The sequence below is a fragment of the Garra rufa genome, chromosome 22 (genome assembly GCF_049309525.1).
Source record: "Garra rufa chromosome 22, GarRuf1.0, whole genome shotgun sequence".
NCBI lineage: Eukaryota > Metazoa > Chordata > Actinopteri > Cypriniformes > Cyprinidae > Garra > Garra rufa.
In genome coordinates, this window is record NC_133382.1 from 26,571,812 (window position 1) to 26,589,542 (window position 17,731).

At 35.0% G+C, this 17,731-nt stretch overlaps 1 protein-coding gene across 1 annotated transcript in view; it reads left to right on the plus strand.

The window, feature by feature from the left end:
- The first annotated feature begins 1,463 nt into the window (after window positions 1–1,463).
- gabrz (gamma-aminobutyric acid type A receptor subunit zeta) overlaps window positions 1,464–17,731 on the plus strand; it is a 36,386-nt gene continuing 20,118 nt past the window's right edge. The window contains exons 1-2 of the mRNA XM_073828393.1: window positions 1,464–1,715; window positions 11,969–12,046. Of these exons, the coding sequence (XP_073684494.1) occupies window positions 11,994–12,046 (53 nt within the window). The 5' untranslated portion in view covers window positions 1,464–1,715; window positions 11,969–11,993. The remainder of the gene's footprint in view (window positions 1,716–11,968; window positions 12,047–17,731) is intronic.

Consider the following 17,731-nt stretch of genomic DNA (forward strand, 5'->3'; position numbering starts at 1 on the left):
AGTCCACTATATGGAGAAAAATCCTGGATCTTTTTCCTCAAAAAACTTTATTTCTTTGCGACTGAAAAAGCAAAACGTTTAAATCTTTCTAATCCTTTGAACAGTTTATCAAACACTGTGCAAACCCATAATGCACTGTTTTACTTAAAGTAACAAGTGATAACCTGCAGTTTTCAAGAAATAAAAGAGTTTATGATAATGTCGTAATAGGTATTTATGATACAGCATCTACATTATTATATGACTGGATTTGATGGAGGTATTTTTTTGTGATCTTGTATAGTCAACATAGTATGACTTAACCTATTTGCATGAATTCTCTGTTATAGATAAGATTGTGAAGTTTTTTTTTGGCATGAAAATGTGTCAGAGCAGTTGGCTTTGTTTATTTTGCCACCCATTAAATTTACACGATTAACGCCTTGTCTGTTTTTATAGTGTAGTTTGTCCCAAGTCACGCTTCATACTGAATAATGAATTAAATCCCTTATGGTTTCATAATTCTCTGTTCTGTTCTCATGGGATGATATACTAAAGGACATATTTAAACGTCTTGAGTGGGAGTGTTTTGCGGGAAGCCTTCACTGCTTGTATTTGCATGAGCGAGCAGAGAACTTTTTGGACAGGAACGGCATAGCGTTTGGCATGCAACCCTGAAACAATTTTTATTCTGCAGCATTGTGGGAGGAACCCATTTGAATGCATCTTGTGTAATGTTTGATCTGACAGGCAACATGCTGATGTGCATGGATATGCAGTCAATTAGTTTTGGCACAGACGGACTTGCAGGTGCTTGATGAAGATAGATCAGAGAAGACATTTTGTTTTCAACCTCAAACAAGTTCTGGAATTTCTTCCTTTTTTTTTAGCTAGTTAACTTACCTTCTCAAAACTTCAATAGCCTACAGCCAAACGTACACATTTTCAGCTCTGAAACATACCGTGAAAACATCCATCAGTTTCAAAAAGGAAATCTCTTACAATCAGATCTATGTGCCTGTTGGCAGTCAGACATTGGAGAGAAGCAGTAAGCGGGTTTATTATGAAGACCTGCCAGTTCCGTGGGTGCTGGAACTGGAGCTTCCCCCGAAATTGCAGTATCCAGCCTCTAACAACCTGCTAGAAGAAGCGAATGCATTTCTGCACTCCATACCGCATTATTCCCTAGAGTGTTCTGGTATAATCTATGCATGATGCAATGTCAAACATGTCTTATTTACCAGAAGTAAGTGGGTGAGCATGTGAAAATACATTTCCATGCCTCAAAGGAAATAACCTTTTGGTCAAATTGACATGACATCTAAAAAAAGAGATGACAGGCAGGGTTTGCTTACATGTGGCATAAATAGCCTATATGGAGATTAGTAGTATGATGTGCCTGTGTGATAATTACATGCCACTGTCATTCAATGTATATTTTCCGATGCCACTTTCCAAGCCTGTTCCCTCCAATCACAACTGAATCATCACTGATAGGTTCTTCTGCTATGAGCACAGCGCAGAATGTGTCTGGGATGCAACCAGTAGTTTAGACTGACTGCTGTGAAGTAGTTGCGCATCACTGACGGATTCCAGCGCCGTGAAAACTGCTGAAAGTCACGTCTTTCTTTTCTCAGAACTAAATGGCTCGGACTTACAACCGATACAACATATGCAGATGAGTGATTCGATGTTCTAAGCGCCTTGGAAATGCAAACGACTGCCCGACTTTAAATGTAAGTACGCAGTTAGTCATATGTGATATTATGTGCGTTTATGAATTTGAGAGAAATATTTTGATGTGTGAAAACATGCCAAGTCGGTACTTTACGATGGATTCCGCGGTTATGTTTATCATCATCGTTTACTGGCAAAAACAAAACAATTTTGTTTAAATGACTTGATTTTGAAAATTGTTTTTAATTCGAAGACGCTAAACAGTTAGTAAACCCGCTTTTTTATATTATAGAGGACGATTTGTGTGGCTATAATACATTTAAATTGCCTTTTTTTTTTATTAATGTGAATAGTTTGAACGTATATCGTGTTTGTGTTTAGGCTATGAAAACACAGGTCGTCAAATTTAACCCTTTCAGTCTTGAAGTAAGTTCAAAGGACAAAAATATCAGTTTATAATGTTTTTCATAATTATATGTACATACACAGTCAAACCAAAAATTATTTAGACACCAGATACGATATTTTTTTACTCGTAGGTGCAGGACTCTAGCTACAGTTGATTTATGTAAGTGAGGATAGCAAAATGAAGTAGGGGAGAGCGGGGTAAGTAGTCACACGGGTAAGTTGTCACACTGTCCATATCTCCAATACTAGAGGCTTTATCTCAAAAATGAAATGGCCACTTTGTGTGACTTCTAATTCTATAGTCAACCTCCTGTTCATATGTGGTCAAGACTGCTATAATCTGAGGTGAGCACAATTTTTATATTTTTTGACCTAAAAAGTAAAAACAAATCACTTTAAATTTTCTTCAGTACAACTTTGTTAGGTATAGATGTTAAAAAATATTATTTTGCACAAAATAGAGGAGACAGTAACGTGTCTTTTGATACTTTAGCTGACGTCCTATGTTGAGCTAACCCTGACATTTAGCCAACATTAGCATACATCTCAGTTTGGGGCAAGTTGTCTTATTGATTTTGGGGCAAGTCGTCACATGTGGAAAGGAAGAAAACGACACAAATGAGCAATTCTTACAGACACGCCGTGAAGCAGCAACTAGAAATAGAAAAGAATAAGGCTGAATCAAGCAAAAATCTATTTCAAAAGAACGGGAAGGGGGGGGGGTCTGGACCTACGAAGAACAAGGCAGGTAAAAGAAGAAAAATCATAGATGATGATGGTGAAAAGTGCTTCTGCTTTGTCTGTGTGGAGCCATTTTCAAACAGTCGTCCAAAAGAGACCTGGGTAAAATGCAACAAATGGGCCCCTGATGCTTGCACCAGAATTGTGACTGAAGATGAGTCTGATTAATTAGATACAGGGCCTCTGTTTTGTTCAGAGGTTAAACGTATTATGTTAAGCCAGTTATTTGCAGCATTCCATTCAGTTATCATGGATTTATGTGCAAGCCAGAGAACATTTGAGTTTAAAGTTCCAAGTAAAGTTGTCTTGGCACTTAATGTTTTGATTGAAATGTGTATTGGATTGAAATAATTGTTTTTTTGCCAAATTCTCTAGGCAAAATTGTTAGTATTCCCAGTTTTGGTTTGAATTTAACAATTAAAATCAATCACAATTAAGTAGTTGTGTTCTTATTTTTAGATAATATAGTGTGACAACTTACCTGCCGATGGGGCAAATTGTCACAAGTGCACACTCTCCATTCAACAGTCTACAACTCCGTAATGAGATAAGATATGAAAATGTGATGAATACATATTATGGGCCTGAGACTTCCATCTTTCATTTGGTAAGACATTTATTACATTGTGGTGTATGGTGCTCAGTAAAAGTTAGACAGTGTGAAAAGTGTGACAACTTACCCCGCTCTCCCCTAAACTGTAACATATTATACCCAGAAATTCTTTATACAGTGGACTACTAGTAAAACTGATACAAATTTGGGACCAACAATTTGATTTGACACTTTGACCTGAACATGTTTTGTTACATACCTTACTGACGTTGTCTGACATTACAAGATTTTGTTCTGACACAGTTTAACTTTGGCTTTCTATTTTAATATACTTTGAAATAGAAATTATTCCTGTGATGCAAAGCTGAATTTTCAACATCATTACCCCAGGCTTCAGTGTCACATGATCCTTCAGAAATCATTCTAATATGCTTATTTATTATCAGTGTTGGCAAATGTGCTGCTTAATTTTTTTTCAGAACCTGTGATACTTTTTTCAGAATTCTTTGGATTCTTTGATGAATATAACGTTAAAAAGAAGAAGCATTTATTTAAAATAGAAATCTACACGTTTGAAAGTTCAGGGTCAGTCATTTTTTTCTTTCTTTCTTTCTTTAAAAGAAATGAAAACCTTTATTCAGCAAGGGTGTGTTAATTTGATAAAAAGAAAATGCGATAGAAAAGATTCATATTTTGAATAAATGCTGTTTTTAAAATTGTATATATATTGGCAGCACAACTGTTGCCAACATTGATAATTCAAATAATAAATCAGCATATTAGAAGGATTTCTGAAGGATCATGTGACACTTAAGACTGGAGTAATGGATGAAAATTCAGCATTGCATCACAGGAATAAATTATATTTTAAAGTATATTAAAATAAAAACCATTATTTTATATTGTAATAACATTTTACAATATTACAGTTTATTTTCTGTGTTTTTGATCAAATAAATGCAGCCTTGATAAACATAGGAGACTTCTTTAAAAAACATTACAAACTGTATACTGATCCCTTTTGAAGGCAGTGTGTTTGTATATACACACACACACACACACACACACACACACACACACACACACACACACACACACACACACACACACACACACACACACACACACACACACACACACACAGCCACAGCCCAAAAGTTTGGGTTAGGTTAAATTATTAAGATGAATATCAGTGCATGCAATTGGTTTTGAATACAAAATATGTTTTGACAGGTATGGTCTGCGAATATTCTGACTCAAATTTACTGAATATTGCATTAAATATGCATTATAGGAGCATTATAAGTGAAACCACAAGTCTATTTTGTATTTTGCTTGCACTTGGACTCAGTGAATATCAAGAAACAAGAATTATTGTGATAATCCAATCAGCTTTTAAAGCCTTACAGCTTTTAAAACTGTTGAACGAATGTAGATTTAAGATACAAATATTGTAATTGTACGTCATGTGCCATATTTTAATGCCCTGTGTCACGGGCCACCATGCTTAATTGCATTAGAAGATTGCTTTGTAGTAAAAAAAATGTGATATGGGACTCATAGACTGACTAGCATCCAAAAGTGATGTGCATTGGAACAAATGCTGTGTCTGAATGGGTTAAAGTAGACATAGAGCTACGTTAAGGCCCTTAAATTGAGATTTTATTGACGTCCTCAAGTGACATGAAGGCTTGTTGGCAACAATCACTGTTTGTTGCCATTTATTACTATACTGTTGCCTGAAAAACTATGAGAAACTGCAGATTTCCACTTTCCCATTAGGTGAGGGCTTAAGGCTAAGCTCTGCATTGGTTTTCAAATCAGCATGTCTCATGTTCTCTGTTAGCTGGTAAATGATCAGTTGTGTTGAAAGCTGTTTATCTTGGGTGCCATGAGATGCCCATCTCTATCAAAGGCAGGACTGTAATATTTACCCTGTACACAAACTCTGTCTCTCTCTAACTCATCCATATTTTATTATTTACAATATTTTGATGAGATCTTTTCCCTGTTACATCATTCACACAAATAAACAGCAGAAAAATAAACAGATCTTTTCAGTAAGTTATAAGGCCAGGAAAGGCTGTAAAAAATAAAATGGTTCACATTATGCTCCTGTTTTGCTTTCATGATTAATTCAGAAGGTTCTTGTGGAGATATTTTTGAGTTAGTCAAAGATCAGTAATTGGACCTTGCTGATGCGAGATACAGAATTCAGTCATTCACTGACCTAGATTCTCGCTGAGATATCTGGTGTTTGAAGTCAATATAGCAAGAAGGTGTGCAGTAAAGAAAATAGCTGAGGCTCTTTGCTTTGTAGATGGATGTAGCTTAGCATGGCAGACCAGCCATTAGATCTCTATATATCTCTTATACTACTGCTTAAAAGTGAGAAAGGGACAGTAAGGGGGGAAAAAATGAATTATTTTATTGTTCCAGCCTTGCTGAGTATAAGTATGGAAGCTTGTTTCAGCAATGGGGTTAAAAATAAAAAAGGTAACTCTGATGTTTTATCTCAAAATTAAGACTGTTAAAATCTATACTCAGAATTCTGAGAAAAAAGACATATTATGACACGATTATGACAAGAACAAAAAAATAGCAATAGCATGTAAACTTGGAATTGCAAGAAAAAGTATGAATTCTTGGTTTATATCTTGAAATTATGCAGTTTTTCCCCAGAATTCTGAGAAAAAAAAGTCTGAATTGTGATATTAAAAAGTCGCAATTATCTTTTTTTGTGGCGGAAACAAACAAACAAACAAACAAACAAACAAAAAAACTGAATTATGACATATAAACTCAGAATTCTATGAAAAAGGCAGAATTGTGAGACTCATAATAATGACAAAAAAAGGACAACATTGCGAGATGTAAACTTAAAATTGCAAGAAAATGTAAGAATTCTGGGTTTATATCTTGAAATTATGCATTTCCCCCCATAATTCTAAGAAAACAAGTCTGAATTGTGAGATAAAAAGTTTCAATTACCTGTTTTATTTTGTAGCGAAAACAAACGAAAAAAAAAGAATTGCGAGATATAAACTCAAAATTATGAGAAAAAAAGTCAAAATTGTGAGACGTAAATTTTAGAATTACAACAAAAAAGTCAATGTGAGATGTAAACTTGGAATTGCAAGAAAAAAGTACTAATTCTGGGTGTATATCTTGAAATTATGCATGTTTTTAATCATCAGAATTAAAAAAAAAAGAATTGTGAGATAAAAAGTCACAATTTCTTTTTTTTTAATTCTGTGGCGGAAACAAACAAAAAAACAGAACTGTGAGATGTAAACTCAGAACTCTGCGAAAAAAGTAGAATTGTGAGACATAAACTCAGAATATGACAAAAAAAGGCAAAATTGGGAGATGTAATCTTAGAATTGCAAGAAAAAAGTATGAATTTTGGGTTTATATATCAAAATTATGCATTTTTTCCCCAGAATTCTGAGAAAAAAAGTCTGAATTGTCAGATAAAAAGTCGCAATTACCTTTTTTTATTCTGTGACGGAAACAAACAAACAAAAAAACAGAATTGCAAGATGTAAACTCAGAATTCTGAGAAAAAAGGCAGAATTGTGAGACGTAAACTGCGTAAATTGCGACATGTAAACTTGGAACTGCAAGAGAAAAGTATGAATTCTAGGTTTATATCTTGAAATTATTCGTTTTTTTGCCCCAGAATTAAAAAAAGTCTGAATTGTGAAATAAAAAGTTGCAATTACCCTTTTTTTTATTCTGTGGCACAAACAAAAAACAGAACTGCAAGATGTAAACTCAGAATTCTGAGAAAAAAGGCAGAATTGTGAAACATAAACTAAGAATTATGACAAAAGGCAAAATTGTGAGATGTAAACTTGGAATTGCAAGGAAAAAAAAAGAATTTTGTGTTTATATCTTAAAATTATGTGTTTTCCCCCAGAATTCTAAGCCAAAAAAAGTCTGAATTGTGAGATAAAAAAAATCTCTTTTTTTATTCTGTGGTGGAAACAAACAAAAAACATAACTGCAAGAAAAAAGTACAAATTCTGGGTGTATATCTTGAAATTACGCTTTTTTCCCCACAGAATTCGAAAAAAAAAAATGTCTGAATTGTGGGAATTTTTTTTTAATTCTGTGGCGGAAACAAACAAACAAAAAAGCTGAATTATAAGATGTAAACGAAAAAGGCAGAAAAAAAGACAAAATTGCAAGAAAAAAGTCTTAATTGTGAGATAAAATGTCGCAATTCCCTTTTTTATTCTGTGGCACAAACAAACTCAGAATTATCACAAAAAAGTCAAAATTGCAAATTCCATGTAAACATGGAGTTGAATGAAAAAAGTATGAATTCTGGGTTTATATCTTGAAATTATGTGTTTTTCCACAGAATTCTGGGAAAAAAGTCTGAATTGTCAGATAAAAAGTCACAATAGCTTTATTTTTTCTGTGGCACAAACAGATAGAAATGCAAGATTTGCATAATTGGCAGAATTGTGAGATGTAAACTCATAATTATGAATAAAAAAGGCTAAATTGCCTGACATAAACTTGGAATTGCAAGGAAATAAAAAATACAAATTCTGCATTTATATCTTAAAATTATGCATTTTTTCTCCATAGTTTTGAGTTGTGAAAAAAAAAGTCTAAACTGTGAGATAAAGTCGCAGTTGCCTTTCTCAAGAGACTCAAAAACATTTAAAAAATTATACAGATCCCAAACATTTGAACGGTAGTGTATATTACATTAGAAAGTCAGGAGGCCAGAACACTGTAACACTGGAAACACAATTCTCATGACCACCAGAGCATTCCCAGCTTCAGGCCTTTTGGGTTTCCTGGGAAGGTTGCTAAACAAGTCCAATGTACCCTTCCCGTGGGCTCCTCCCTATCAAGATCCAGACCTCATGGAAGATGTCATCTGTCACTCTAAATGAGTGACACCTCAGTCTTAAGATCAGGATCCTCCGAGCAGCCACTGACTCACAAACCACTAGGGTAAGAACGAGAGAGAAGAGAACAGCTTTTGCAATGGGAAGGAGCGTATGTGTGTGGGAAGACTGCACTTTTCATGTATGCAGGTACAAATACATCAGGAGATGTATTTTCTCCAAATTGTGGAGAAAATACATCTCCTGATGTATCAAATTGTGTCAAATTAGTATCAAAAGTGTCAAATTGTGCTTACGAAAATTAAAGTGATAGTTCATCCAAAAATATTTCTGTCATCATTTACTCATCCTTCAGATGTTCCAAACCTGTATGAGCTTCTTTTTACTGTGGAATATAAAAGAAGATATTTTAAGAGTGTTTCATCTGTGTGGACTCCTTCGACTTCTTAAAAATACAAAATGCTTTTCAGAAAACTTATTTTGTGTTCCACAGATGAAAGAAAGTCATACAGGTTATTTGGAGGTAAACTATCCCTTTAAGAGTTTTCTGTAAATTTTTACCTCAGTTTGACTTACAACCAGAAATATGCGCTTATGGTAACTTGCTTCACCATTGTCAGGAACAGTGGTACTTATTCTGCTAGCCGCCTCCATCACAATCTATCATGAAGTGCTGATGAGTAGAAAAGAGACAGGAGTGTTAATAATAAATAATTAAATTAAATATTCTAATCTTAGTGTTGACTTGCTGTATGTGGAACAATCTTGATTTAGTAGCACTGACAGGCAAAATGGAAAAGCATCTCAGTGTGTTTTTTGTTTGTGATGGTTTGTGTAAAAAAAAGTCATTAACATATTAATCTGGGTCAAGAGCAGATTTTTTTTTTCATGTTAACAATATGACAGTTTGGCTGTCTACATGATTCCATGATATCAAGATATCATGCCTGTTTTTAATAGCTATCCATGCAATTCAAAATTGAAGCATTTTTGCTTCTTCCTGCACATTGTGTGTTTATGAACACAGGCTTCAGGGCAGACGTCTGTTGTCTCAAACTCATCGTCACAGCTGCACACAGATTGCAATGGTGCTGGAAGACTGAGCAAAGAATCACAGACTATTTTTTGCCATCAAGGCTCAAAATAGACACCAAGAAGATAAAAGTATCTCTGAAATGTAAGGCCAGATAAAAGTGTTTTTTACAAGGCTGAAAAAGCTCAGAGCTAAATGAATAGTATTCAAGAATGAAGGGATTGAGAATAATTTTAAAACCCAAATACTACTTATACTGTTGTATCTTGTCATCTTTGTGTAGTTGGTGATCACATAGCTAAAGAGGTTTTACATAATTCCCCTGAAATATGCACAGTTTATCGAGTTTTATGTCACCATCAGTAAATCTGTTGTGGGGGTGAACTGGATTCCAATGTTAAAAACATTTTTTAAGGATTATTTCATTCCATACTCTGGGATTATGTATCAGAGCGCTTATATTTGGTTACATTTCGTATAGGTCTGAGGTTATGATTTCAAAGCTTTACAAATTATTCCGTTTTTTTAATTATTAAAATTTGCTAATTTTAACATCAAAATACTGTGAGCTATTCCAAACAATTGGAAGTCTTTATTTTTAAAAGTTGCTATGTGCACACCAAACACGAAGCAAATTTGCTCATCATGTTATCACTCTAGATTATTCACAGGATGTTTTCCGTGTCACTCATGCAAATAAAATCATCTTTCCTCCATTACGCGATGTGTCATGCAAATTTTCCGGTTGAGTTGAAATTTTTCAGTTTACGTTGAGGATTTTCAATTTACGCCCAGTGCAAATCTGCATCTTTACATTGACTTTGTAGAATCTACTCGCGAAAATAATTAAATTAGCTTTTGGTGTGCACACACAATAAGTCAAAACTATATATGTGTTAGGATTGGACAATATTTGGCTGAGATACAACTATTTGAACATCTGTAATCTGAGGTTGCAAAAAAAATCTAAATATAAAGAAAATCGCTTTTAAAGTTGTCCAAACGAAGTTCTCAAGAATGCATATTACTAATCAAAAATTAAGTTTGAATATATTTACAGTAGGACATTTACAAAATATCTTCATTGAACATGATTGTTACTTAATATCCTAATGATTTTTGGCATAAAAGAGAGATCAATCATTTTCACCCATCCAATGTATTTTTGACTTATTTTTAAGACTGGTTTTGTGGTCCAGGGTCACATATTATATATACAGTTGAAAAGTTGTCAAAAGTTTACACACACCTTGTAGAATCTGCGAAATGTTAATTATTTTACCAAATAATAGTTGTTGGGGAAATTATGGCCTAGTGGGTAGAGAGTCGGACTTGTAACCTGAAGGTTGTGGGTTCGAGTCTAAGGTCCAGTAGGGATTGTAGGTGGGGGGAGTAAATTACCAGCACTCTCTTCTACCTTCAGTACTATGACCGAGATGAAACCCTTGAGAAAGGCATCAAATCCCCAACTGCTCCCCGGGCACCGCAGCAATATGGCTGCCCACTGCTCCGTGTGTGTTCACTACTGTGTGTGTGCACTTGGATGGGTTAAATGCAGAGCACAAATTCCGAATGTGGGTCATACAAGGCCACACGTCCTTTTCTTTCCTTTCCTTGTTCATGAGTCCCATGTTTGTCCTGTTCTTCAGAAAAATCCATTCAGATCCTACAAATTCTTTGGTTTTTCAGCATTTTTGTGTATCTGAACCATTTCCAACAATCACTGTATGATTTTGAGATCCATCTTTTCACACTGAGAACAACTGAGGGACTCATGTGTAACTATTACAGAATGTTCATTTAAAAATGAAAAAAAAAAAAAAGCCCAATTAAGCTCCAGAAGGAAACACGATGCATTAAAAGCAAACTAAATTCAAACTTTTGAATTTGAAGATCAGGGTAAATGTAACTTATTTTGTCTTCTGGTTAACATGTATCTTCTTCTAAAGGACTGCACTAAATACAAAATATATGATATTTAGTCAAAGTAAGAAAAATGTATACATCTTCATTCTTTTCAAAAGTTTACACCCCAGGCTCTTAATGCATTGTGTTTCCTTCTGAAGCATCAGTGAGCATTTAAACCTAAAAAGTGTAAAAAGATGGATCTCAAAATCATACAGTCATTGTTGCAAAGAGTTAAAATACACAAAAATGTTGAAAAACCAAAGAATTTGTGGGACCTGAAGGATTTTTCTGAAGAAGAGCAGGCAGTATAACTGTTCAGGACAAACAAGGGACTTTTGAACAACAACAAAAAAACAGCTTTGGATCATTCAGGTAACACAGTATTATTAAGAATCAAGTGTATGTAAACTTTTGAATGGGGTAATTTTTAAAATTCAACTTATTATTTTTTCTTGTGGACTATATGTAAATGTCTCCTATGTGAAATATCTTATTCAGGTCAGTACTTAATAAAAAATAACATGCATTTTGTATGATCCCTCTTATTTTGGTAAAATTATTAACATTTTGCATATTCTGCAACTTTTGACTTCAACTGTAACTATATATATATTTGTCACTAAACAGTCTCTACATACACTTAAGGTGGATTGAGACAACCTGCCCTAATTTTGCCAGGCTCATCAAGCTAAAATGTTAAGCACTTGTTCAAACTGCGAAATTTGTCAGTAATGCTTAATCTCTGTGTACAAATCTGTTGAATCTCTACATAATCTCTCTTTGTCTCTCATTTCTCAGTCAGACGCGTAACGCTCAAGCAGCCATGCATCTGTGTAGCTCTGTGGGCTCTTTGCTCCTCCTCCTTTTCATCAGCAGGTAAGAAACTCCTGGTGGCTTATTATGAACTCGCTTTTGCTATTCCTACACTCATTATTGCCATATGGCTAGCTGAATATGACTGCATCCTACACTGTTTATTGCTTTTGTGTCGTTCCCCCTTAATTTATTTGTGACTCAAAAACTTGTAGAGTGTGGGATGTGCATTCACTTCAGTAGTGACTCTGTAAAGTTGATAAACGTGGCATTTCTCAACGCTCGCAGGAAAGCCAAGGCGGAAAACCCATTTTTGTCAACAAGTTCTCCCGGATAAGCCTTCAGAGTGACGTCTTTGCCGAGATGACAAGCCGGGTATAATTTCGGTTTTACTCTTTTGGCAGCAAATAAAAGACTATATGCCTTAAGTATCCATTCACACCGGATTATGTGGGTTTGGTGAAAGGTGTAGCTAAAGGAAGGATGGAATTATAGCTAATCCGTGTAGACTCTTGGGTGAGCCTGAATGAGTCCGTCGGAGTCGATGTACGGGTTACAGATGGAAATAACAGCCCTCGTATCGTGTCTCCTCTCTGTTTTGCCGGTTTGAGCTTATCTTTCCATGCAGCGGTACAGTAGCTGCAATGTTAACGCGATTACTGGTGACAAGGCACGTTGATTTACTGGAACGGCCACCGCTCAGCCATGTTCAATGAGAGTTTCAGGCAGATTCCATTTAATGAGATATGCATCTCATCATCGATGCTGGTATTCTCGCCTGACCTTTGAAATTTGATGGGAAGATGTAGGACCTGGTCAGAACGACTCAAAAGATCAAAGGGGGATGTTGAGGAAGTGTGCCAACATCAATTCACCTCACCATCTGCTTTCCCCCACCCCCTTCCTGTCCTCCTTTCCCCTCCAATCTCCAGTCTCTCTTCCTGGCAAGCTAGGAGACTTTAGTGGGTGTACATATAGTTTGGCCAGGAATTCAGTTTCTATCACATTGCAGACAACAACAACAAGAGCCATACCTCCTCTTTGGGTTCTTGGAGCTTAGCATGCAGATAAGGATGCGCTTTTGAAGGCTTAATCTTGCAAAGGGACTTGTAATGTTTTTGTTTGTTGAAATCTAAAACTACTGGTTTGAGATCTATGCAGACCCAATAGTGTTTAGGTAGATTTTAAAGGGGCCATGTCATAAAAAATGTTCCTTGATCTTTTGAGATAAAAGAGCTTGAGGTACGATGAAATCACACTGTAACTTTCAGAACTTTCAGAACTTAAAACTCACTTTCCAGCCAAAAAAATAGCATTTTTTGAAACATAGCTGCAAAAATGGCTCGTTCTGTATTTCTGCAACTTGGAGTGAATGCATAAGCACATCAACATCCATGTTAATATGTGAGTGAAGCCTGTTGGGTAATTAGAATTTTGGCCTGCTGATGTCATGCATATTTGTTATTTGCAATGCCTAACAAACGCTTTATTTATTTATTTGCTGTGATTATGTGTGATATCTTATATAGGGGTGAAAAAGTGATATCAGACTAATTTGTATTCTAAGCGGTGCTTGGTATTCTAAGCAATAAGGCTTATTGGATAGCTTGCTAACAACAAATGAACCAAAATTGAAAAAAAATTTGATTTTGATTTGCAAACATCATGGTAATGTTACATTTGAATGTTCTCTGAATATTCTGAAACAAGTAGCAAATTATTTTTTGTAATTTAACATTATTTTTAGTTTGATTTGATTAATATGATACAGTTGAGGTCAAAAGTTTACATACACCTTGCAGAATCTGCAGAATGTTAATAATTTTACCAAAATAAGAGGGATCACACAAAATGCATGTTATTTTTTATTTAGTACTGACCTGAATAAGATATTCACATAAAAGATATTTACACATAGTTCACAAGAGAAAATAATAGTTGAACTTATAAAAAATGACCATGTTCAAAAGTTTGCATACACTTCATTCTTAATACGGTGTTATTACCTTAAAAAGATCCACAGCTGTGTTTTTAGTTTAGTGATAGTTGTTCATAAGTCCATTGGCCTGAACAGAAAAATCCTTCAGGTCCCACAAATTCTTTGTTTTTTTTTTCAGCATTTTTGTGTATTTGAACCCTGTCCAACAATGACTGTATGGTTTTGAGATCCATCTTTTCACACTGAGGACAACTGAGGAACTCATATGCAACTATTACAGGAAGTTCAAACACTCACTGATGCTTCAGAAGGAAACGCAATGCATTAAGAGCTGGGGGTGAAAACGTTTTGAATTTGAAGATCAGGGTAAATTTAACTTATTTTGTCTTCTGGGATACATGTAAGTATCTTCTGTAGCTACTGAAGAGCAGTACTAAATGAAAAAATATAACATTCAGGCAAAATAAGAAAAGTGTACACATCTTCATTCTGTTCAAAAGTTAATGCATGGTTTTTCTTTCTGTAGCATCAGTAAGTGTTTGAACCTTCTTTAATAGTGGCATATGAGTCCCTCAGTTGTCCTCAGTGTGAAAAGATGGATCTCAAAATCATACAGTCATTGTTGGAAAGGGTTCAAAAACATAAAAATGCTGAAAAACCAAAGAATTTGTGGTATTTTTCTGAAGAACAGCAGGCAGTTTAACTGTATGATCACTCTTATTTTGGTAAAATAATTAAAAGTTTGCAGATTCTACAAGGTGTATGTAAACTTTTGACTTTTTTAACTGTATGACTGCTCAAACCAATTCAATTACTCCCTCTTTCTGCCTTACTTTCTTTTTCTCGAATACCCATGTGTATTTTGAAAATAAGCCTATAAAATGCACACTACCCAAATTTGTTAGTGATTTCATGGAAAACAAGCTCAAAGTCGCTTATAGTAAGCGGACATGGCAATAATGTTAGAGGGTTTAGGATTTAGCAGAAAGAAGTAGTGTTTCTCATTTCACACGGCTGTTTGATTTCAAGATTCAGAGAGAGGATGAAATAGGCACAAAAAATGTACTAACATTATAATTGGGCCTCAGAGAAAAATATTTATAATATGACCCTTTTAAAAGTTATTTTAACGGAAACTCCCCATAATTAAAGTTTTATTTTATAGGTCAGTTGGCAGAGATCTGTAGAAACCTATAAATAAACTGTAGGACTGTTTTGCAGATGAGAGACACATGAGTGATCTATTTTAAAAGCCATATTTAATGCATGAACCCGCAGTACAGTAAGCTTTCGTTTTTTTTGACACATACTTCTGGGTAAACCACATGAGGAGATCAGAGTGGTGAAAATAATTAGGTCATCATCACTCTGAACTCACTAGTTTCAATAAACAAATTGCTTGGCAAGCTTGTTTGCGTATTTTTTATTTATTTTTAATTAATTCGTTCATTTATTTGGTTTATTGCTATTTCAGACTGTTTTCTATCAGTTTTTAATTATTATTGCACAAGCTTTCTGGGGTTTGTATATATTTCAGAGCTGGACAAGGTCTCCCAAATGCTCTCAGAGTTTGCGATGTTGGGGCTCATATCTCATATGACCACTGATGTGTGTAGACAGGGAGATGGAGTTGATACAAGCTTGAGAAACTGTCTCTGCGGACTAAAGCAGAAACAGTTGGGGAGACAGTCCTGCTAGGAGCGCTCTTCCTCCATACACAACACGTCAGTCAGCCTAAACACTAGAGACACGGGCTGGAATTATTCTCAAGGTGGGTTCAGAACTAAGAAAGAAAATGCATAGAAGTTAAAAAATACTAGGTTTTATTTTCAAAAAATTAAAATTCTGTCATTAATTTCCCACCCTTATGTCATCCCAAACCTGTAAGACCTCTTTGGAACACAAATTAAGATATTTTTGATGAAATCGGAGAGCTTTCTAACCCTTCATAGACAGCAACGCAACTACCACATTCAAGGCCCAGAAAGGTAGTAAAGACATAGTTAAAATAGTCCATGCATCATCAGTTGTTCAATTTATTCAGCAATTTCGTTTTTACCTTTTTGGGTGCTCAATGTGATAGTACAGTTGCTGTATATACAGAATCAGAAAGCTCTCAGATTTCATTAAAAATATCTTAATTTGTGTTCTGAAGATGAACGAAAGTCTAATGAGTTCGGAACGACATGAAGGTGAGTAATTAATGACAGAATTTTCATTTTTGGGTGAACTATCCCTTTAATATTAAAATGTAATGTAAGATGTAAATGGAATGTAACATTTAGTTCTAAAGAATCAGTTCAAAATACAGATTCAAAAATTGTTTTAGATAATGACATCCTTGTTCCTGGACATCCCAGTATGTTTTATTTCATGCAAAGCCATATGTAGACACTTACTGCCAATTAGTATGTTTTTAATAAGATTTAATAATCAGATTGATTACATTTATTCAATGTAATTTCATGTGTCTCCATCATATTGTGGAGTTTTCGCCCTATGAATTTAAATCAAATGACAAAAACAATAGAAACCATCACAGAAATGCTTATGGTTTCCACTGAATACCATTACAAACATTATAAACCATCAACTTTTAACCATTAAACCATTACAAATGTTTTCTGTAGTGTGTTTTTGGACATATTCCATTAGGATTTAGTGGTTTTAACAAGGCACCAATAGAAGGTGACCAATTACCAGTAGAAACCCTTAGGATCCATTTCAGATTCTATTAAAACCAATAAAGGTCCCATTATAACCTGTAAAACATTACTAATTTTGTAATGGTCTTTGGTCGTAATGGTATTGTTTTTTCAGCAGGGTTGTTTTCCTTGCATGACAGCATACTAAATTGTTCTTTAGTTACAGAATTATTGAGGGCCCCAAGGTAAACACTTCTTCTGCTGAAGTGTGTAATTTCTGTGCCACTAGTGTCACCAAGCAGAATTGCAAAAACAATGACTGTTTGCCATTGGTCAGACTGTTAGATAGTCCCACCCCCAGAGTCACATTATTGGTTGAGCCAATGTTGCTGTGTTGGGATGCTTAAACCGAAGAACCTACAGATGGCTTAAGCTGCCTATGCTTATTAAGCTGAGATAGGAGAAAATATATTGTAACATCAAAAAATTGCACACTTCAGCTTTATCATGTGAGTCAGACTTCATCTAGAAACATATTCTGAAAAACAGACATTCTGAAACACTCTGAAAAATAAGTTTGCAGTGATGCAGAATATGATCAGATGTGTCTTAGAGGTGAAAAATGTTTTCCAACAGCCGTCCATGTGTTTATAGGGGCTAATGTAGAGGCAGTGACCTGCATGGTTCGCTTCTTCATTCTTTTTTCCATTTTAGTAACAGTTTAATCAGAGTAATAATAGAGCCATCATGTCAATGACCTAGAGCTCTCCGTCTGCCTTCCAAATTCTCTCTGTGTCTCTCTCACACTCTCTCACCATCTGTCTCACTTCCTTTCTTTTGATCTTTCCCAGTCGTTCTCTGTCTTTTTTCTTCAAACAAGTATGTGCATTTTAGCATGCATAATTCAGTACATCATATGGGTGAAAATGTCTGGGAAAAAAGTCTCATACCTGGATACAGGTGAATACGAAAGTTTCAGGTGAGTCTTTCTATTTGAGGCAACCCTAATTTTAAAATTAGACAATGTCTATATTGAATTGAAGGTTTAAATGCATAGTTTAACCCAAAAATGAAAATTCTGTCATTAATTACTCACTCTCATGTCTTTCCAAACCATTAAGCCCTTCATTCATCTTTAGAACTGTTACGTCCCACACAGGGTCT